A 24,108-nucleotide genomic window follows, 5' to 3' on the forward strand; every position below is an offset into this window, starting at 1 on the left:
AGTGAAAAAAAAAAAATCTAAAAAAAAAAAAAGTACTCTCCTCAGCATTTGCCCTAAAAATACTCCTGAAATGTATTCATTCATTCTCTAAACTGTCCAAACTAAAAATAAACCAAGTCAAGGTCCTTTCTTACCTCAAAGTGACACAGATGGGAAGGGTGGGCTGAGTTGGTCTCACCTGAATGCCATCTTTTTACTGGTCAAAACACAGTGGGCCAGGTGTCAGGAAATCCAACTTTGCAGCCCAGTCCTACCCACTCCTAGCCACTGTGAGCCCTGGTACTGAGAATTGCTCTCCGGCCTTAAGTTTCCTTCCCTGTAAAGTGAGGAAATCAAAATGACTTTCAAAGCTGACAGGAGAATTCAGTATGTTAATATATTTGAAAGTATACCAAGTACATGGAATGACACTGAAAAAGACAGCTCTTCTACTGTGTGTGTCCGTGGGTCCAGTCCATCACTCATCTAACGGTGCTACTCGGCCACAGTAAAATTCATGTTCAGAGTGCCAGCGCCATGTTTTGGTCTATCACTTAGAGACTGGAACCAAAATGTTTTGATTAGCAGAATCTGTTAGTTGTGTCCCAATTTAGCTGAAAAACTGTCTTAGTCATTCTGCTGGAAACGGTTCTACTTGGATACCAGTGTTCACAGTAGAGACGTGTGCGAATATGGTCACATCCATAGTACATGCTCATATGGGTCTATTCAGGAATGTTGGCCATCACACCCAAGGACAAGAAGGGGCACTGTGGGCAGAGCAGCAAGACGAGGGAAGGAAAAGGGGAGCCAGGCCAAGTTCAGACACTCTGAGTAATGGACGTAGGAAAATGAAAACTTGTCAAGTTGTGGTTGTTTGGATGGCAGTTTTGAAATGATTCCAAGTCAGATGTTGGAAAGGGCCAAAACAGAACTACGAAGAGAACTGCACTTGGCCTGTGATACCACCATACGAAGAAATACCATCCCTTTTAGGTGATGACCCAGGCGGGGCCAGGTTCGCTAACAGCTCACTTGATGAGGGAAGGGCTTACACTTGAGGCTATGTGGGTAGCCTTCAACAAGTTCATGGGAAATGTGTATTATGAAAACACTAGGCATGGATTTCAAAATAACTCATCCTTTAATTTCTTTTTCCATAAACTTTTTGAAGTTATTTCATACTGCTTATTAAAAGAAAAATAAACAATCAAGTTTGGTATTACCCTTCTCCAGTTCAGCTCTCTCAGTTCCCAATAGAAACTAAACCTGCTTTTTAAACAACACATTAGATACCTCGTTGCTTGATCTATTAGGGGTTTCCTCCTCAAGGTAAGCATCTCTCTCTCCTTTGTCAGAATGTCAACACTGCGAAGCCCACACAGCTACTCTCTACAGTGGCTGGTGACTCTTTTCTTGTTTGAAGCACTGACCAAAAAAGAAAAACAAAACAAGACCAAAAAAAACCTCACAAGCCTGAGGAAGTAGGCTTCAGCCTTCCCTTCACCTTCCTCTGTGCTCACTCTCCTCCACAACATGGACACAGTCCCGTGTAAATCCCTGCCCAGTAACAGGGTTGCACTGAGACCTGTTTTTATTATTCCAGTGACTTATGGAACAGACATTAAATTCAATAATCAAACCAACATTACCTGCTTCCTCTGCCAAATGCCCAAGGTGTCCATTTCTGTCAATGGTAGCACCATGCTCTGTATGTCAAGGCCCAAACGTCAATCTCTTCCCTTCTCCCACTTAAATCCTGTCAACCCATCTTTCCCAACTCTCTTTAATGTTAGTGATGGTCACTGTTTGATACAGTTCCTTGAACAGCTTTATACCCAGACCGGAGCTCACATCTCCCAAAAGCACCACAGAACAATGTTGAAAGTATTAGGCACTTAGACTGTTGTATGGCATTTTTAAATATATAATTATTATTGGTTTATTTCTCTAAGAGCACATACCTCTTTTGGTAAAGATACTAATTTATTTCTGTCTGCGTTCAAGTTGCTCAACTTCTTAAGTTTTCCAATGCTCTTAGGTAAGGTCTGTCAAAAAAATGTATTTGTTATTAACACACATTCTTAACATGGTTCACAGTGAAAACAGGTCTTTGTGAGGACTTAAAGAATACTATCTCATCCAGCAAGAGAAGCGATAGTTTTTCCTGGATATCATAAATTGGTCATTTCTCTCAGGGGATGTGGGATAAAGTATTCTGAATGATAGCACATTCTAAAGTAACAAAGCTAAAAGCAGAAACCTGGGAACCAGGAAACACCTAGCTAGAAAAGAGGAAATGAATGTCCTTCTATTCAAGTGAGAATCTTGACCCTTAAGATTCACCCCTGCCCAACCTGCACCTTCAAGGACTACCCTGGGATGGTGGCTTAGATGACTAAGGAAGCCAGAGTGCGGACAGGGAATCAGAACCCTATACAGGGGTACTGCGAGGCCAAGGGAAGGGGAAGGGCCAGAATGGGATGGAGGAGAGGTGCGTAAACCTGGTGTGGGGAGCAGAGCCCTATGGGAACCAGGCTGGGGCCAGTGTGGAGTTCTTCAAAAGCCCAGTGGAATCTAGGGGCATATTATTTCTATCAGTGTTGTGATTCCTATTTGTAAGCCTAAAACCCCAAGCAAGGTCAGGGAGGTTTGGCAACTTCCACCACATGTGCCCAGGGGGGTTCCTTGAGCAATCTAAGGGGGAGACTGCCGGGCTCCCCGCACCAAGCCTCCGCCTTCTCTTCACTGCTTCTCTCTGCTCTTCTCCCCTAAAGAGCACAACTCACTCTGTGTATAAAGAAGGAAGAAAAGGGAAGAAAGGGGAGAAAGGAGAAGAAAAAGTAGAGTAAAAACATGAAGTGACAGGGCCAGCCAGTGGCATAGTAGAGGTGGCTGGACCCACATGTCCGACTGCACAGTTTGAGTCCTGGACCCAGCAGCTTGAAAAACATACCAGGTACATGTGCATGGGTGCCCCAAGTCCTAAAACCCCGAGAAAAGAATGAAGGAGAAGGGACTTTGGTGTGACCATCCCCCTGGGGGGTGCTTTCTTACTTCTTTCTCTCTCTCCCTCAAGCATAGGTATTCGATAGCAAAATTTTAAAAATAAAATAATAAAGTCACAAAGTGAAAGTGGAGAAAAGAGAAGAGAAAGGTAGGAAGGGAAACTGAAGGAAAGCTAGTGGCTGTAAGAAGAGGGGACACCGAGACAATAACTGAGATGAGGTAACAACCCACAGGAAGGCAGAGGACAGAGGAGACCGCTGTCAGCTGCTAAGCTGCCCCGGGCAGGGTGCACACGCTGTCCTTACCCGCAGGAGGTGGGGCAAGCCTGGTCCAGGCGTGGGACGAGACAGCCATCTCCACCCAGCAGCTGCCGTTCCGTGGCTCCCCCCAGAGAGCATTCCCAGCCGCAAGCCCACCAAGGCTTTCCCCTGCCAACCATTTCTTCTCTTTCTCCCTGGCTCTTTGCTCAAAGAACCCAGGGAGAGGCCAGAAGCATCCCTAAACAGGGTTTCTGTTCACCACGGCAGAGGCATCAACACATCCAGGGACAGCAGTTTGTCCCCACAACTTGCTGGAACCTCTGTGAGGTGCCAGTTCAGTTCCTACACTGTGAGACCCACCCCAGAACACAATCTCTGGCAGGGGCCAGGCACCCTCTTATTTTAAGTAGGCTTCTTCTCTATCTCATGCACTTGCTCTGCAAGTTCCTGTTTGATATGGAACTTGAGGAAATTTCCATTGAGTTCAGTTAAATTACAAATAAGTAGAATCTATCCTCAGATGGCTTTGAGACAGTATGCAAACACACTCACCAGGAGCCGGTTTTCTGTGAGAACTAACTCTGTGAGATTTTCACAGTCCCCAACCGCTTCAGGCAACTGCGTAAGTCTGTTCTGATCCACCTTCAAGATTGACAATTTCTTCAGTTTTCCTGCAAAAGCGTCATTTAAACTCATTAGTTACAATTGTTTTCCTAATCACTAGTATTTCCTGTCTGCTGTTCTATTTTGTTTAAAATGGTTACTTATTTTCTCCTCATTCAATTTTTCGCATTATGAAACAATATCATTTTCATTGGAATCACTAAAGGTTGAGAGAGTTCAATTTATTTAGAACATTGAAAACTGCAGCAATAAGAAATGAATCATTTAAAAGGTATTAAAATATATCAATCAGAAGCAGAAAATTTAAAGAAAAACAGCTAGCTCTTGGTAGATCTTTAAGAGCAGGAAATGTTTTATACATGAAGAAGACTTCCATCTTTCTCTAAGAATCATAAAACAATAAAATGTAATTTACTAAATCGCCTATAAGTGAAATTGACTTAGTGAAGATCCCTATAACTAAGTGTGTCTACATATGCAGAATAAGGCAGTAATCTCCAAAAGCCATACTAAAGACTGAGTATATTTACTCAGGGCAGGGAGACTTGAGTTACTGATGATGCCCACAGACTGTGGGGAACAATGAGAGCAACAGCAGCCCCCCGCCCCCCAAAGTCCTTACCGAGAGAAGGAAAGCCTAAATCATTCAGTCTTCCTTTCAACCACAGATCAGGGGACCAAACCTACAAAGCAAGGTAATAAGACCTACCAAAGACAGCTAATATGAATAATTCTGCCATAAACGAGGAGCCAGTCTCTATCCTAATAGAGACATAAAGAGAAAGAAAGGAAAATGCTGAAAGGATTATCTTGCCTTGTATACTGCCACAGGGCAAGGCAGGAAAGCAACCAATTCTTCTCTAGGTAGCACAATCAACAACCTTCAACACTGCGGGGTTTGCACCTGCTCTCAAGGGGAATTGTGTAAGGGTCTCTGTAGGGTACACTGAATCATATGCCAAGCACCAAGACCTCCCGCTCCAGAAGTGGAGTCCTCTTGACAGTGCTACTGACCAGCAGTCTTTCAACCTCTCCTTGAACTTCTAGGGATAGAACAATCAGGTCTTCATTAATTAACCCAAACTAATTTTAACATGTGTCTTTTAAAGGTCTTTCTTAAATGAATGAGATTCGCAATCCTTTCACATTTCACTCATTTGAACTAAAAGACATAACTCTATTACTCCTTCCATAGACTACAACTCAAAGGCTTAAATGTTAGTTGATTTATGCCTGCTACTCTTCCTATTTCAAGCAACAAGACATACTCAATTTTGTTTTCTCTTATTTTGAAGTTTTTTGCTATAGGGCACATGTGCTCACCAGAGAGAAGGAGATGGGGAGAGGAAGAGGGAGAAAGAGGGAAAGAAAGAGGGAGAAAGAGGAGGGAAAGTGAGAAATAACCCTCCCCAGGGGGGATAGCCATACCACAATCCCCACTCCTCCATTCTCCTCTAAGGATTCTGGACATGCAGACACATATGCCCAGCATGATTTTTAAGCCACTATGTCCAGGACTCAAACCGTGTAGTCCACCATGTGGAATTAAGTCACCTTAACCTCCATGCCACGTACTGCCCTGACAGGTCGTTTCTACAACTGCTTTCAGAAACCATATGTGATTCAGTTAACATCTCTACAAAGAATCAAAATCCCTGATGATTTTCCAGCTAGCTTTATCAAGAGGCAATGTCTGTGTTCCTACTGAGTTGCTACCGTCTGTTACCATTCTCATCCTGGCCAAACACCAGACAGGAAGTGGTCCTCTGTCAGACAGATTCTCCAATGATTGCAAATCCTTCAAAAATTTCCTTTGATGTTTTGAATAAAAGCTAAATACATCAATCCTATGACAACTCTATGGTTAAATATAATTTCTTAAAATTCGAGTGGCTTTACTATTATGGAACTGCTGCCAATCCTTATCTGTCCATATCTCTGTAATCTCGCACACTGCACTGAGTTCTTTTACAGTAAAGGAAATGTCTGGACAGATTTTTTTTTTTTTCAACAAAGAAGAAAATAGTATAGAAAAATTAGAGGATTATTCTTTTTTTTTTTTTTTTTTTTTTTTTGCTATAGGGCGCATGAACTTGCCAGAAAGACAGAGAGAGACAGAGATAGAAAGCAAGAAATCACCCCCCGGGGGGGATGGCCATTCCACAATCCCTTCTCCTCCATTCTCCTCTCGGGATCTTGGACACGCATGCACACACGCCCGGCGTGCATTTAAGCCACCGGGTCTTGGACTCGAACCATGGTCGACTACGTGGTAGTCCAGCAATATAGCATTATGCTAACTGCTGGTCCCTAAAGAATTATTCTTGATAACTCATATTCATGCCACTTCTCATTTAACAGCAACTTCCCTAGGTCATGTAATAGAGTCAAAGTTATTTTCTCATAAACTATTTATGATGCTGAATTAGAAACTTCTTAGCATTTGTTGATGTGCCTTGAAAGCTTATTATTTGGGCCAACTTCTATCAAAGTCATTGAGACAAAGTGTGAAAAAAGGAGATATGAATCCACACTTAATAGCAACAATGCCTATAATTGCTACCAAACTAGGAGGACAGGAATATTTGCATAACGAGAAACTTAGATAGAACTAACTATTCCTTGTTTTCCTTCTTTAAAACGAAGTAGGGGATATTAAGGAGTCACATCCCCAGCACCTGGAAGTGGTGACCAGAGGAACAGAGTGTGGTCAGAATGTGGAGACAGCAGCGGTTGCTCACGTGGGTAGTTAGTTACTTCAATGACTTACCAATGCCATCCGGAATTGCTTCTAGTAAGTTCTGGGAAATGACTAAATCTGTTAATGAAGTCAGGCCGCTGATTTCTTCAGGAAGCCTTTCCAACCTGTTTTCAGAGACATCTAAGCACAGCAGGTTCTTCAGATTTCCTATTTCCTGCATCAGCAACAGAACAGAAAGGCATGCTGAGGCCTACACAGGGCAGACGGACTTTTTGCCGTGATTTCTCACAACCGAATCCCAAAGAAGTTCTAAGGATATTCCAAATGTGAAGGGAGAAGTCAATTCCTAGACACCCTTCCAGTGAAAATGGGAAACTGTATGAATCACAGACACTTAGCTGGGAGGGATACCAAGCCCTCCACGTCAGGCAGGCAAGGAAGCATTCCCACTTACTAGATGAAGAGACGGACACCCAGGGGACAGACGACAGCAAGGTCACACAATTGGGAACAAATAAAACGAGGCCAGGATCTAGTTCTCCACATTTGGAATCCATCACTAGTAAGCAGCTTACACTGCAGAATAAGCAATGGGCTTTTCTCTGATACGAATCCACCTTGATTTTCCCTCTGTGGTAGGTAGCACCTGTCACCACAAATGCCAGTGCCACTGCGCCCCAGCACAACTGGAGTATACAGACCCATTGCTATCTTGAATATCAACAGAAAAGCATCCTGCTTCTAATGAAAACAGTTTATCCAGCACTGGGGAAAGTGCTTCCAGGAGTCTAACATTCCATTAAAAAGTTATACTACCTGACATTTCCAAAATGTATTGTTTTCTCTTTTCCAGCTCCACTTTTTACTCCCATTTCCCTATATTAAATTTCTTCTCTCATTACCCTCTTACCTTGACTGTTAGCTCTGCCTTTTAGACTGTGGTCTTGACTCTCCCTTCCCAAGCCCGTTCTGTAAACCACACTGGCTAATGTCCCTCCTGAAATAAGCCATCTCTACTCCTATAATTATACCACCCTTCCACTCAATAAACCTCTAGTGTTGGAGGCCAGATGGTGATCCGGCTAATGTGTGATGCTTCAAGGCAAACCCACATGGGAAGGTTGCCAGTTCAAAGCCCAGAGACCTCCTTGAGTGCACTGGACACACATCTGCCCATGAACCCCTGACTCAGGCTGACAGAAGCTGGGAGTGGACTACAGTGTTGAGACCCTGTCAGGGTGCTGTTTCTCTACTCCCTGCGGCCCATCTTTCTCTCACTTATGGAATAAATAAACTTTTCTTGTGTGTGTGCAGATTTTTTTTGCTATAGGGCATGTGCACTGGCTGGAGAGATGGAGACAGAAAGTGAGATACCACCCCCAGGGGTGATGGCCAGGCTGCAATCCCTTCTCCTCCATTCTCTTCCTGGGATCTTGGGCATGCACGCACACGCTCCCAGTGTGGGTTTGAGGCCACCAGGTCCAAGACTTGAACTGCAGTCAGCCATGCAAGAGTCTAAAGATATAACCACTATGCCATCTGCTGGACCCCTAAATAAACTTTTTTTTTAAAAAAAAGAAGACCGGGAACCAGCAGATGTCATAATGGTTACATTGCTGGACTCCCACATAGTTTACCGCAGTTCAAGTCCCACACCTGATGACTTAAAACTCACGCCAAGCAAGTGTGCATGGATGCCCAAGACCCCAAGAGGAGAATAGAGAAGGGACTACGGTGTGGCTATCCTCCCTGGGAGTGATCTCTCATTTCCTGTCTCTCTGGTAAGTGCATGTGTCCTATAACAAAAATTTCTCTACCAAAAACAAAGGGGGGGGGGCAGGTCAATTATAGATATATAGATATATATTTGCTTCGTTTAATGAACTTAAGTGCTTCTTCTAGTGTCAGACTTCTTTGTGTAGGTACGGCATTCCCACCTAAAGTAGTCAGCCCAACAACATGGTTTACACAGCAGAGCTTAGACAGCACCTGAACTACTTTAAAAATATAGGTGCCAGGGGCCGGCAGGTGGCATACTGGCTGGGGCAGTGGACTCCCACATGGCTGACCAGAGTGGAGTCCCGGACCTGGTGGTTTGCTTTCTAGCTTTTCCCCTCTCTTTCTGCCTCTGGTCAAGTTAAAAAATGATAATAGTAAATAAAATTCAATAAATAATTACTTAAATATACATATATAAGCACCTAGGTCAATAAATACATTTTGACTGTAAAGACTGGCGCATAAAGTAGACCACAGTGACAGTTGGATGAAGACAAAATAGGAGAGGAAACTGCCCGCAGGTCTCATTTGTTTATTTATTCTGGTTTCTGTCTGTTTCTCTGTTTTTCTGTCTGATTACCAAAAGAAGGGCCTGCCTACTAGGACTCCACGAGACGCTGTGTACTCAGATGTCTGCACACGACTCCACTCCATCGGAGACGGTTCTCACACTTCGTGATGGCAGGAAAACCCTGAATACTGTGGCATGCCAGCCAAGCAACATTTGGAAGAAATATGAAATAAAAGCTCTGAAAAGTGCTTTTCATCAACTGCTGTAGGGCAGAATGTGGTCAAAATGATCCCAATACCCTTGGCACCTCATGAAGAGAGGCAGAAATGTATACCATCAGAATGGTGGGTCCGAGGATTTTGCAAATCTGCTGGGCTTGAAGTAAGCTAGACGGGGAACAAGGATGAAACAAAATACAGGCTTCACCAACGAAGATGTATTTTCTGTCTTTAGAAATGTGGGTTGTGGTTTTCAGTTTTTCTATGGCAGTGTAGAATTAAGTATACTCAATACATTTTTCCAAATGTGCTTTCCAATCTACATTTTATTTTGACTTTCGAGATCCTTTTGTAGAGACCCTCCTGTAGAATCGAAGACTACACGAGGCTTATCGTCATTCTGTCTGGGGGCAGGTGCTGTGAGAGTACCACGTACCTGAGGTAATTCTGACAGCTGATTTCCATCCAACCAGAGATCCCTGAGATGTAAGAGAGCTCCAATCGATTCTGGCTAAAACAAACAAGCAAGCAAATAAATAATGTTATGGTAACAAAGACTCAATTTTCAGTCTCCCACCAAGAAAGAAAGAATTGTAATTCACAAGGTAAAAATTGGGTACTGCAGATGTTTGCTGGTACTTCTCTAACATCAAGCCCCCTTCTAAAACGCCCCAGCTTTCCCAAGAATGCTAATGGTTTCTATTTATGCCCATCTGTCTAGTTCTCATCCTCTCCATCCACAGACCCTAAGTCTATTTTTTAATTTTTTTAGAGAGGTTTTTGCTATAGGGCACGTGTGCTCTCCAGAAAGACAGAGAGAGAGAGAGAGAGAAACAGAAAGTGAGGCATCAACCCCCAGGGGGGATGACCACGCTGCAATCCCTTCTCCTCCATTCTCCTCTCGGGATCTTGGGCACGCACGCACATGCGCCCAACATGAGTTTAAGCCACCGGGTCTGGGACTTGAACCCCAGTCGACTACATGGGAGTCCAGCGACATAGCTATTATGCCAACTGCTGGTCCCCACAAACCCTAATTCTTAACTTGTGAGACCTGAAGCACATTCTCCAAGGTGCCCATGCTACCAGTACAAATACTGGTTTCATAAGCTTCTTCCCTATAGGCCTCCCTAAAATATGTTACTATCATAATGAAGGGCAAAGTGAAATTCCAATCTCTCTCTGATACAGACTCACCAAGTTGTATATTTCATTGTTTCCCAAATCAAGTTCTTCTAGTCTCCGAAGTTGAGTAAGAGAGCTTAAAAAGAAATAAATGAAAGCACTTTTTGAGTACTCAGAAAGGTTAAGCAAGACAATATTCCTCACTTAGCCTACTTTGCAAAGGTAAGATTCATCTGGATTTTATGGTAGTAAATATTACACAGAAAAGTCTATTAAAAGAAGGCAGGCATCTCAAACTTTCCAAATAATACAGACTCTTTTTTGGACATAATATTGCAGACCTTTTTATTTTCTTAATGAAGAAATTCATTCAGTATAAAATTCCCTCTTATTTTCCCCAGAGACTCACTCAGGAAGATAAGTAAGAAGATTCTCTCTCAGTTCCAGTGAAGCCAGGTTATACAGACTAGAAATGAACAGAAGGAAAAAAAGTATAAGGGAAATTCCTGAGATTCTTCCTACTTCTCCCCCTCTCAGAAAGTAGCAACTCTTCACAAAACTTTTTGTCACTTCCTAGGGTACAAATATTCACTGACCACCACCTCCCACTCCCATCAAAAACAACATAATGCCCACCTTTCATATTCTAATATTCAAATATTAATACAATAATAAAATAGTGTGTCATGACTACCAGGCACCCTCACTCAAATACTTGGTACATTTTATATGTAGAAATAACTCATCAGCCCTTAAAAGATGACCACTGCGGGGACCAAGATAGAAACTGATTATGAGCTTCTAGACTTAGAATGTCAGAAATGTGCTGTTACCATATAAACAGTAATGCCTTTCATCTCATGGAACTCAGAGCTCTTCTTCCAAACATCAGAGTGACCATCCCTGTTTTAAAGTGATGGGTGTCTGAGCCCAGAGGGCCCAAGCCCTCTATGCAGGAAAATAAATTCACAGAGCAAGTGGCAGGGAAATAGCTTCAAGGAAACGCACCAAGGATAATGTAATAAAGTGTCCTGTATAGTGTCTAAAACACAGGACTGATTTAATAAATGGGAGCTATAATGTTGCTTTTACTTTTATTAAACTCTAGGATGGTGCCCTTTTCAGCAGATTATCCTGCCTCTCAGGTGTAATCCAGTCTATTAGAGGAGCTTGGTGAAATGAGACAGATGTTCTCCCCGGACACTGATTATTTGGGTCAAATCTTGCCGGGCTGTGGCCATTCTGCATCATCAGAAATCCTCACACAATCAACTTATGTCAGCGCTGGCACAATGTATGGATTCAGAAATGATTGACTGGTCTACCGCCCCAAAGGCACCGTCCTGAACTCCACACCAGCAGCACACTTCAGTGGTATCACCATAGTAACACTCAGATTGGAGGAATTTTACTTCTGAGCACACAGAACACAAGGAATCAGACATTATCCCAACACTCTAATCTGCCTTAATCCTCTATTCTCCCTCCTTCCAACAAAGAAGCCAGAATCATGTGCACTCCCAAAGCTGGTTTCATAACATCATAAAATGTAAATTCGATTTAAGCAAACAGTTGTATAGACATGCTTAAAATGTATTTTCTAGCCATCAGGTTTTAACTATACTATGAAATGCATAATTTCTGTATCTCCTCCAATTTTAGAAATTTGAAGGAGTTTTCATAATTAAAGCAATAGCAAATAAAACTCATTAAAATGTACGTTTAAAAAAAGACAGCAAAGGGACCAGCAGTTAGTGTAATGGCTATGCCACTGGACTCCCAACGTAGTCGACCACGGTTCGAGTCCTGGACCCGGTGGCTTAAACTCACGCTGGGGGCATGTGTGTGTGTGCCCAAGATCCCGAGAGGAGAATGGAGGAGAAGGGATTGCAGCGTGATCATCCCCCCTGGGGGTAATTTCTCGCTTTCTGTCTCTATGTCTCTCTCTGCCTGTCTGGTGAGCGCATGTGCCCTACAGCGAAAACCTCTCAAAAAGAAAAAAAGACAGCAAAAATCCCTATTAAGTGATCATTAATTTAATACCAACATTGTGCAAATAAAATGTAACTAGGCGGGCTGTTGAAGATACCTAGTTATTCTTTTTCTTGCTTAAGCATTTAAGTAGGAGGAAAAACAATGGGAAGAAGAGCTTGAGAAAATACTGCTCAGTATCTACTTCCCAGAGCAACCTGTGAGGAACTGAGATAATTGAGGCTAATAATAGAAGTGGGTGCAGGCAGTGGGATGGAGGTAAGGCAACTGGATGCACATGGGGAGGTCCTTGGTTCACAACCTGGAACCTCCCACTCATGCCAGACTCACATGCACACCCATGATCCCAGCTAGCTGAGGGAGTGAAGACCCTGTTGCAGGTATCTGTCTGTCTGCCTCTCTCTCTCACAGAAGAAAATTTTAAATGTCAGTTTAAAAAAAAAAAAAGGCAACGGGCTTTTTTTTCAGTTGCAAACTCACGTAACCCCTAACCAGTTGTATCAGAAAGGTGGTAATAATCCCTAGGCTACTTCCACATCTGCATTTTTTAAGAAGAGGTTTTGCCTTGGGACAAGTTTACTTGCTTGAGAGAGACAGACAGAGACAGTGAGAGGGAAGGTGAGAAATGACGGACATGTGCGCTTGGCATTAGTTTCAAGTCACCAGGTCCAGGACTTGAACTTTGGTCGGCCATGTGGGAGCCCAATGACATAACTGCTATGTCATCTGCTGGTCCCCACATTCACATTTTTAAAGTCACTAGTAGGGTCATTATTTTATCAACAACATTATCATTAAGGCATTCATTTATTTTCTAATTCACTACTTTAACATTATTTTGACACACTAAAGGCATCCACTCATAATGAGGAAAAAGTCTTCAATGAATCAAAAGCTTTATTCGTTGACACCATCAAACCCACCCTACGAAGCAGCCTTGCCCAGGCCTGGATGCTGAGTGCTGTACCAAGCAGCTTTGGTCTGAGCTCCTCTGGCCTGAAACAGAACTCGCCCGCTCGGGCAGGAGGAGCTGTGGCACTCCTTCCAGGAATATCACCGTTGTTCGGTAAGGCCCTGCTCATTGACGACACTAAGATGACACAACCAGGAGAGTGAGGCTCTGTGTGAGGTCCACTAGTTAGAAAAAAGCAAAGCCACTGTTCGAACCTGGCTGGCTGCCAGAGCACCTGCCCTCACCCTACACTGCCTGAGGCAGCTCGAGGGCTCTGTGTTCTCTGCAATGCTCTAACTTAACTCAAAACACCTCTCAATTCTGAATGCATACATGAAGCCTTACCTTCTTAACCACACCAGGGAACTCTAGGATTTCTGTTTTATGTTATTTTTAAAATATGATACACCTTTTTAAATGACTTTAAAATTTTGTCTGAGGATAAAAGACAAAGGCCAAAGTCACTACACACAAATAACACTTGAGCAAAGTATCGCTAACACGCCTGTAGCTTCCACCTCCACCATGAAGACACCCAAATATATTACCCCGTTAAATAAAAAGGTTCTGGCAACCAAACCTCTTAGCTCCTATTGTTTGGGGAGAGCAGGGAAAACATGGGTATATGAATGCTACTGATACAATAATGACAACAATCTATCACATTTTTGTAACCTTTTGAAACGAAAAATTAAAGAACAGCCCTTCTGAGGTAATGCTTTTCCACTATGTTAAACTATTTAAAATAAAGAAACTGAACTATTAAGATCATATTCCAAGGGCTCACTGCTGAAAGCCACAGTGAAAAGAGCACACAGAGCCTCAGAAGCTCAAGCCCCAGGTTCCTGGCCTGACGCTCACAGATCGCTGGGTGTGCTTGCCTCACTGTAGCACTTCCATTTACTCTAACATAAATATAACCACGTCTCTCAGGACAACTGGACAAAATATATTTCCCCTCCCAGTTAGCAGAGCCTTATGTACTTGGTACATGGTCAAGATCTTCAGAAAGACTGCTATAAGATACATTAAACGCAGGTCACCCTACTTCTGGAAACCTCTTCAAAGGACAGGCTCTAAAGATGGTGAGTTGTTGGCCAAATTTTAACTTAACCATACGTTGTCCATAACTGGTGGTCTGTGATGAGAAGGAATAGAAAACTAAAGAAATATTTTGACTGTAGACTCCCACCTTCCATAGGAGCTCAGACTTCCGAATACAACCCAGGCAAGTTGTTCTCAGTTCCTAATACCATAAACTGATATGAGAATGAAGCTGTGAGTCTGGTTCTCACTAACCCTTGCCTTGGACAGTGCTAAACCAAAGCACAGAACCCCACCAACCCACTCTTGAACTTGGTTCTCCGGACTGCTGTAGCAACAGCGGACATAAAACAGGAGCTGCCTAAGGCATAACTGGACCAGAGACACTGATATAAAAATGAATGGAGGAATGATCTTTCTTGGTCTTTCAGAATATAGTATCTTCAATCAAGACTTCAGGGCAGTGTCTTCTTTCCCATCAGGGCAACCTGGTAGATTCAGTTCAAACATCTTTGTATCTAACAAGGAATATGCTACTGAGAACAGCTGAATGAGGGATTTGAACCCAATTCTGTGTACTCCAGAGCCCATGCTCTTAGTTTCTAGGTCAAAAAGGACAAAGATATTCAAACTCCACATGCATTTATCTTGTGTTAAAACATGCTATTACAGAGGCGCAGGAATATATCAGGTATTTCTAATACTTAAAAAAATTAGATTCCTGAGATGCATTATGAGAATTGTTCATCTTTAACAGCCCTACAGCTAATAATGATACTGACAATAGGCACTGTTGTAAATGCTCTACAATGAGAAAACTCAGGCATGGAGAGTGAACTTCAGCCAGGTCTCACACGACCACGAAGTGGAACAGCCCAGATCCACCACAGATTGCATTTTCAACCACTGTGTTCTGCTGCCTCTCACTCTTAAGCTGGGAAGTCAATTTTGTGAACTGATAATTCATCTATATATATTTAAAATGATATATTCAGGAAAAGGTTTCCTCCGATTTTTGTCCCCCATCAACCTAGCTTCCCAGTGTAAGACTACTCTCACAGGAAATCACTTTTTTAAGAACTTTGTAAGAATTCATCCAGCGTTTTCTGTTATGCAGAGATAAGCAGGTATGACTGACTATACAGTTTGTTTTTGTTGTGTGTTCTCAACTCCACGATATCTGTTTGTGTTTGTGTGTGTGTGTGTGTGTGTGTGTGTGTCCCCTCATGGATATATATAGTCTTAACTTCTTTTAACCATCCTCTACTAAGAGACACTTCACCCTTCAGTTTCAATTTCTGCCACATTTCTGTGCAATACTGCTGGAATAACCTATCTTTCTTTTACATAAAACATGATTTTCTATCCTCTTTTCACTCTTATAAGCAAGGGAACGGGGTGGGAGCCTGACAAGCTCCTGAAGGAAAACAGCGTGTGGGACACTCCTTCCCTCCACACTTCCCGAATCTAAAACACTATACTCAGTGTTTTACACAGTTCATAATAGTGGGGACAAAAGTGAAACTCTTTTCTAAGTCAGAATGTAGGCCAACTGTATTTTTAGGATTCTATTTCAAGGACTGGATGAGTGGTTACTTTAAGGAATTTACATCTGTTCTCCACAATGTCATAAAAACCCTTTTTAACCCACTTGTATTTTTTTTTTCCACTTCGGTGGCCAAAATCATTAATAGAGTGAAATAAAGGAAGGTGGACTGACTAAGGTAAACCGAGCAAACAAAAGGCAATACACTGTAAAACCATTCAAACAAAAAAACCTACAAACATTCACGGCAGTAATATTTGATGCGAGAATACAATGATAATGGAGGGGGGAGCTGCTTATACATTTATAATATTTCTATTCTTTCAACACCAAATTAGTATTTAAATCTTTGGTTATAGGTCTCTTTAGGGTGATTTTGCTCTGGAAGACTTTTTTTAAAAAACCTGAAACAAGTATTTTATGGTCATTCCCAGGTCTCAAAAAATCGTATTAGATATGACAGTAGTTTTCAAAAAGTATTAGGACTGTATTTCATCTTCGTGGGCCGCAAGCACTCTCAGTACAATGTGAGTAAGCAGCCTAGCAGGCTGCCCTGCTCACTTAGTTCAAGCTCATTCAAATTAAGGTCACCATTCCCAAGGGCAGCAGACAGAAAATCAGACCTGCACGCTCTAGTTCAATCTGCCAGGGAACCCGGGGTTTACTCAATTGCTCTACTTCTATTGAAAATGGTCATAATTAGACATTCATTGGTAGGAATGATTTAGTGACCGATATCTGTTTAGGGTACACACTAGTCCATTGCATATATTCTTACTCTAAGAATGCTATGTTTGGAGGAGAAAACTTAGCAACAGGACAGAGGGATATTTAAAGATGGTTGGGCTATATTTTGGCTAACGTTGGAGGCTAACAGTTTCTTTAATGGCAAAGAATATAAAATCACATGAAGAAAGAAAGTTTGTTCCCAGACACAGGCTTCCAGATCCTCAAAACTGCCATCAGGTCCCACACCTGGGGTTTTTGCATCCTCCAACTTTTACTCCCATGTTATGCCACCTGAGCGTTTTAGAGACTCTGGCTAAGTGTACCTGCCTAATCGTCGGGTTCAAGACACTGACAACATGAACTCAGCACACTCCTCGCAAGGTAGCACTCAGGGCACGTCCTGTAGGAATAAACTAGGTCAGTCTCCCAGGTATAGCATCATTCGTCAGCAGAACCGGGTATCGGGTTTTCCTAAAGTTCACTCTTTTTTTTCCTTAATTGAAACATAATTCATAAACTATAAAACTCACCTTTTTAAAGTGACAATTCGGTGAGGTTTAGTATATTTATTCACAAAGTGTACAAACATCACTATCTGATTCCAAAATTTTTTCATCACCCTCAAAAGAAAGTTTGTATCCATCAGAAGTCATTCTTTGGGACCAGCAGTTAGCGTAATGGCTACATTGCTGGACTCCCATGTAGTCGACCCCGATTCAAGTCCCGGACCCAGTGGCTTAAACTCATGCCAGGTGCGTTGCATGTGTGCCCAAAATTCTAAGAGGAAAATGAAGGAGAAGGGATTGCAGTATGGTACTAACCCCCCCACCGGGGCGGGGGGGCAATTTCTTTCTGTCTCTGTTTTTCTGGTGAGCGTACATGCCCTATAGCAAAAACCTCTCCAAAAAAAAAAAAAAATGAGGCCATTCTTTATTCTCTCTCTTCCTCCCCAATCCGTGGTAACCACTAGTCTAATTTCCAGGTCACTGGATTTGACTCTAGTATAGAATCTGGGGCCAGTAGGTGGCATGGTGGTTAAGGCACTGGACGCCCACATGGCCAACTAAGGTTCAAGTCCCAGACCTGGTGGCTTGAAAAATCATGCCAGTGGGTGTACATGTGCACCCAAAATTCCAAGGGGAAAATGGAGAAGAAGGAATTGCAGCGTGTTCGTCCCCCCTGGAGGGGCAGATTTCTCACTTTCGCTCTCTCTCTGTCCAGCGGGTGCATGTACCCTATGACAAAAACTTTTAAAAAAAGACTATAATATTAAGGATTCTCCATATATTTTCTGAATATTAGGTTGTCAGGAAAGTCTTGACATATTTTTCTATGTTTTCTATGCAAAAATGCATCATGACTTTCCAACAGTCCAATAGGAGATCACGTCACCCTTCTGGTAACTCACTTTTGAAGAGTAAAAAATGCAACATGTGACTTAAGTACAAATTAATACATTCGATCTCAAGAAAAATATGTTCAGTATTAAAATGCCATTTTGGAAGACAGATATTCACACATTACACCAATATATGAAACTTCCTTAAAGCACAATTACCACTTCTAGCTTTAGCAGTGGAAAGTTTCAAGTGTTTTTAGAGAGCAAAAAGCCATTGTTCATTAAATGCTGCTTTCAAGAGCATATCTAAAATGTGTTTTTTTTTCCCCAGACACTTTTCTTAACGCCATTCAAGACCTCCCACTGCATGCCATCCTGCTCCATTGGGCCCTGCCATGCTACCTGGCATCTTCGGTTATATATAAAGCCATTCACTTAAGGAGTCAGACAGTGGCACAGCAGCAAACACGGTGCTCTGAGGCTGGCTCATTGGAAAGGCTCTAGGTTCAAGCCCAAGACATCTCGGACTGCACTGGATTCATGAGCACCCATGATCCAGGGCTGGCTGAGGCCGAGGGGGGATTGCAGTGTGTTGGGATGGCTGTCTGTCCTGGTCTCTCTCTCTCTTGCTCATGGAAGGAAGAAACCAATAAACTTAAATAAACAAAGTCATTTATTTCATTTCACCTCAACTTTTTCTAAAAGGGATAAAAAAGGTCTTTAAAAATTTCAAATATGCAAAAAGGTTCATAAAGTTAGGACTATGAAAGAGAAGACGAAACTAATGTGCTTATTGTGAAAGGCATGCAATGAAAAAAAAAAATAGCACTGGGCCCACAGGTGGTGTAGAGGTTAAGACGCTGGATTCCCACATGGCTGACTGCATGTTTTGAGTCCCAGACCTGGCGGTTTGAGAATCATGCCAGGGACAAGTACATGTGTGCCCAAAATCCCGAGAGGAGACTGGAGGAGAAGGGATTGCAGTGTGACCATCCCCCAGCCGGAGGGGAATGACTTCTCACTTTCTCCCCCCCCTTCCTCTTATGAGAGTAAGGTCAAACATCAGCTTTACAGCCCACAGGCCACACACCTGGGCAGACTACTTATCCTCACTGTACCGAGGAAGCTAGCAGTTAACGCTGGCCTCGAGCAGGGAGCTGTAACGAGGCAGCGCCTGCGCCTACAGAGCACCCAGCACACCACAGCTGTCAGCCACACACCTCCCTCTTCCCCTCCTTCCCTCCGTCACACAGAAGTGAATGCAGCTGCTCTCGCTGATCATCTGCATTAGCACCAAGCTTCTGGCAGCCAAGGCAGAAAGTAAATGTGATAAATGTCAGAACTGTTATTAAAAAGGAAGAAGCTTACCAGTTATTTTGGTAAGGTATTTTTTTTTTCCTCTAAAAATAACTCTCTTGGTCCAGCAGGTGGTGTGGAGGTTAAGGAGGCTGGATCCTACATGGCAAACTTTGGAGTGTGAGTCTGGACCTGGAGGCTTGAGGATGACACCGGGTGTATATGTGAATATGCCTAAAATCCTTAGAGAAGAATGGAAGAGAAGAGATTGCAGTGTGGCCATTTTCCCAGGGGTTGGGGAGAGGTGGGTGATTTCTCACTTTCCTTCTCCCTGTGCCTCACTCCAGTGAGCACACGTGCTCTATAGCAAACTAAACTCTCCCCTCCCTAATGACTCATATCAGAGAAACTAGGTAATGTTCATAGAAAATCATTGTTCTTAATTAGAAGGTTTTAGAGCAATGGAAGCTGTATTTTTTAATTGTTTCTTTCAACTGAATATACAACATTAGGCAAAAAACAGTGACTATGCAGGAGCAGACTAACGTGGTCTCACCACGAAGTTCCCACAACTCTCACATCATTACCTGTGCTATCGTGTGGGAACAAGTGGAACAGAGAAGACAATGCTGTGGGGCGTGTCATGTGTGTGTTGAGTATGTGAGCACAATGTCACAGAGGTGTAGACACAGAGTTGAACAACCAAGACCCTTACTCTATCAGAGTACAGGGTGACCCCGGTATACGCACACAACTGGACACTAAACAGCTGCACTTGTGTGTAAAGACAAACAGCCATGGTGCTTCTCATGCAGGAATTTAATCAGGTCAGGGAATTTGCAAGTTTGGATTCTAGTTTACCTCTTGCAATCATTGGGAGAAATGTGAGGAAAGAGGTGGAATTTCAATCATGAAAGGAGAGAAACCTCAGCCAATTTGGAAAGACAAAAGACAGGTAAAAAAAACTTCAAGCTGACTTTCATGGAAGGCTTGAAGCTTTCTGCTTGGTTAGAATGGAGCTTGGTGGGTTCTATGTCACAGTAAAATCCCCATGGTGCTGCCCCAACAAAAAGCAAGTATTACCATGGATCTGAAACTGGTTTGCAAACTTCATTTGAAAAACTATTTGCAGCAATTTTTTCTTTTGGTAGGTTTTTGCCATAAGGTGTGTGCAATCGTCAGAGACAGAGAAAGGGAAAGTGAGAAATCACCCCCCAGGTAGATGGCCATGCTGCAATCCATTCTCCTCTTGGAATTTTGGGTACGTATGGCACACACACACACACACACACACACACACACAGCCTACAGAGCACCCAGCACACCACAGCTGTCAGCCACACACCTCCCTCTTCCCCTCCTTCCCTCCGTCACACAGAAGTGAATGCAGCTGCTCTCGCTGATCATCTGCATTAGCACCAAGCTTCTGGCAGCCAAGGCAGAAAGTAAATGTGATAAATGTCAGAACTGTTATTAAAAAGGAAGAAGCTTACCAGTTATTTTGGTAAGGTATTTTTTTTTTCCTCTAAAAATAACTCTCTTGGTCCAGCAGGTGGTGTGGAGGTTAAGGAGGCTGGATCCTACATGGCAAACTTTGGAGTGTGAGTCTGGACCTGGAGGCTTGAGGATGACACCGGGTGTATATGTGAATATGCCTAAAATCCTTAGAGAAGAATGGAAGAGAAGAGATTGCAGTGTGGCCATTTTCCCAGGGGTTGGGGAGAGGTGGGTGATTTCTCACTTTCCTTCTCCCTGTGCCTCACTCCAGTGAGCACACGTGCTCTATAGCAAACTAAACTCTCCCCTCCCTAATGACTCATATCAGAGAAACTAGGTAATGTTCATAGAAAATCATTGTTCTTAATTAGAAGGTTTTAGAGCAATGGAAGCTGTATTTTTTAATTGTTTCTTTCAACTGAATATACAACATTAGGCAAAAAACAGTGACTATGCAGGAGCAGACTAACGTGGTCTCACCACGAAGTTCCCACAACTCTCACATCATTACCTGTGCTATCGTGTGGGAACAAGTGGAACAGAGAAGACAATGCTGTGGGGCGTGTCATGTGTGTGTTGAGTATGTGAGCACAATGTCACAGAGGTGTAGACACAGAGTTGAACAACCAAGACCCTTACTCTATCAGAGTACAGGGTGACCCCGGTATACGCACACAACTGGACACTAAACAGCTGCACTTGTGTGTAAAGACAAACAGCCATGGTGCTTCTCATGCAGGAATTTAATCAGGTCAGGGAATTTGCAAGTTTGGATTCTAGTTTACCTCTTGCAATCATTGGGAGAAATGTGAGGAAAGAGGTGGAATTTCAATCATGAAAGGAGAGAAACCTCAGCCAATTTGGAAAGACAAAAGACAGGTAAAAAAAACTTCAAGCTGACTTTCATGGAAGGCTTGAAGCTTTCTGCTTGGTTAGAATGGAGCTTGGTGGGTTCTATGTCACAGTAAAATCCCCATGGTGCTGCCCCAACAAAAAGCAAGTATTACCATGGATCTGAAACTGGTTTGCAAACTTCATTTGAAAAACTATTTGCAGCAATTTTTTCTTTTGGTAGGTTTTTGCCATAAGGTGTGTGCAATCGTCAGAGACAGAGAAAGGGAAAGTGAGAAATCACCCCCCAGGTAGATGGCCATGCTGCAATCCATTCTCCTCTTGGAATTTTGGGTACGTATGGCACACACACACACACACACACACACACACACACAGAGTGATTTTCAAGTGGCCTGGTCTGGGAATCCAGTGCTTTGACCACCACGCCACTTGCTGGTCCCTACAGCAGACTTTTTAAAAGGAAATATTACTTGCACCCCCAATATACAACAAATTAGAAAGCTAACAATAGTGTCTCTCCAAAATGCCTTAGCAGGACATCATTGGAACCTGTGGGCTCTGGACTAGACCCTCACTAGAACACTAGTCCACCACGTTATGCCAGCCACGTCAGGTTTTCATTTTAAGTGGTTACACATGAGCCTCTGCATCAGCTTGAGTTAAACCACTTTATGTCCTGGAGAAGTGAAAATGTCTCTTGAGATAATTCAATTAATTAGAAAATTCAATTAACAGTCTGCTAAGATAATTCAATTAATAACAGAACATTTATTTGCCAGCATACATTTTCTTCAAAGGATTCTATTTCTTGCCACGCCTCAATTTTCCACAACTGGTAGGCTACAACACAGACATGTGCCCATCCCTCTCCCAATTCCACTCCTGCTCTCCAAATAGACCATTCTCACTCCCTATTCTCAGTTCTACAGCTCACAAATACTGTCAGGCATAGTTGTTATTTAGGGGAACATACTTTCAATTTTCAGTGGAGTTTGTTGGCTTTCCTGACCACTTATGTTATATACACTAGTTTAAATTAGCTACCTTAGAATCCATCAGTTGAAAGAGAACTTACAAAATTATTTAGTTTTGTTTTTTTTGTTTTTTTTTTGTTTTTTAATAGAGGTTTTTGCTGTAGGGCACGTGTGCTCACCAGAGAGACAAAAAGATAGAAAGCAAGAAATCACACCCCCTGGGAGAGGGCCATGCCACATCCCTTCTCCTCCATTCTCCTCTTGGGATCTTGGGCATGCATGCGCATGCACCTGGCGTGAGTTTAAACCACCGGGTCCAGGATTCAAACCACAGTTGACTACATGGGAATCCAGAGACACAGCCATTAAGCCAACTGCTAGTTCCAAAGTTATTTAGTTTTTATTTATTTTAGTAGAAAGTGCCAGCATCTTTTTTAACCATCAAAATTTAGTGAAAACTGGATACAAAAACCATGGAAGGCTGGCTAGAATTTCTCTTGAAGGGAATATTGAATAATGAGTAAATGGTTTTCTGAGTGAAACAGTAAGAGCTTTAAGAGAAAAGGAGGTTAGAGCTGATGATAAAAATGCCCATTCACCCCGATATACACAATTGTCATATAAAAACTTACTTGCCAATATTTTCAGGCAAAGATTGCAGTGAGATGTCATTTACAGAAAGACACGTTAAATTCTGTAATTCAGGAAAACTTTCTGGCAACCTAAAATATAAAAAAAATGTTGTTAATTTAAAAAGAAAAGTATGTGTAGTGTATACTAAGTATAAATATAATGATTTCCTCTACATGCTAACTGAAATAACCTCCTAAAAATTAAACTTTACACAGGATGTATAAATAGAAGTAAAGGATCAGCACATGGTATAATGGTTATGTCGATGGACTCTCACATAGTCGACTGTGGTTCAAGTCCCAGACCCAGAGGCTTAAAATTCAGGTGGGGCACATGTGCATGCATGCCCAAAATCTCAAGAGGAGAACGGGGGCGAAAGGATTACGGTATGGCCATCCCCCCTGGGGAGTGATTTCTTGCTTTCTGTCTCTTTGTCTCCGTGGAGTACATGTGCTGTATGGCAAAGCTCTGTCTCTCTCTCTCTCTCTCTCTCTCTCTCTCTCTCTCTCTCTAGAAAAAAAAAAAAAGGAAGAAAGAAGAAGAGGTGATGGGGCCAGCAGGTGGAAGGGCAGTTAAAGTGCTGACCACAATACTCCTACATGCCTGACCACAGTTCAAGTCTTGGACCTGGCAGCTTGCTGTCTTACCCACCCCCCCCCTCTGGTGAGCACATGCACCTATAGCAAATTAAATAATAAATGAAATTAATCATTAAAAAAAGAATAGATGTTAAAAAATGTAAGACTACTGAGTGCTCTATAAAAGAAAATGGTAAGTTGCTGCAGCTAAAAGTATCTCACAGTGTAAATTCTCTATTGATTAACCAAAAAAAAGAAACTTTCTCCGCCTACAAGCTTATAATAAAACTTGGGAGAGTTGCTCAAAAACTTCTCTTCCTGCAGTTTGTAATAATCAAAGCAAAGCTATGGATTACTTAGAATTGATTAACTGACAGTCAATTTCTACTTTCTCTTTTAATTCAATTTAGGATGTCAATCATTTGAGATAATTATGTGTCACTATGTTCTACACAAAAAGAACATTT

General features: G+C 42.4%; 1 protein-coding gene across 2 annotated transcripts in view; it reads right to left on the reverse strand.

Moving 5' to 3' along the window:
* Positions 1-24,108, reverse strand: part of LRRC1 (leucine rich repeat containing 1) — a 144,741-nt gene that overhangs the window by 22,023 nt on the left and 98,610 nt on the right. For both annotated transcript variants that reach the window (XM_014583034.2, XM_006165710.3), the window contains exons 4-10: positions 23,063-23,152; positions 10,616-10,672; positions 10,279-10,342; positions 9,518-9,592; positions 6,643-6,787; positions 3,801-3,919; positions 1,944-2,027 (exon numbers count right to left, since the gene is read on the reverse strand). In XM_014583034.2, coding sequence (XP_014438520.1) covers positions 1,944-2,027; positions 3,801-3,919; positions 6,643-6,787; positions 9,518-9,592; positions 10,279-10,342; positions 10,616-10,672; positions 23,063-23,152 — 634 coding nt within the window. The remainder of the gene's footprint in view (positions 1-1,943; positions 2,028-3,800; positions 3,920-6,642; positions 6,788-9,517; positions 9,593-10,278; positions 10,343-10,615; positions 10,673-23,062; positions 23,153-24,108) is intronic.

This window comes from Tupaia chinensis, unplaced genomic scaffold, assembly GCF_000334495.1.
Source record: "Tupaia chinensis unplaced genomic scaffold, TupChi_1.0 Scaffold144010_1, whole genome shotgun sequence".
Classification (NCBI taxonomy): Eukaryota; Metazoa; Chordata; class Mammalia; order Scandentia; family Tupaiidae; genus Tupaia; species Tupaia belangeri.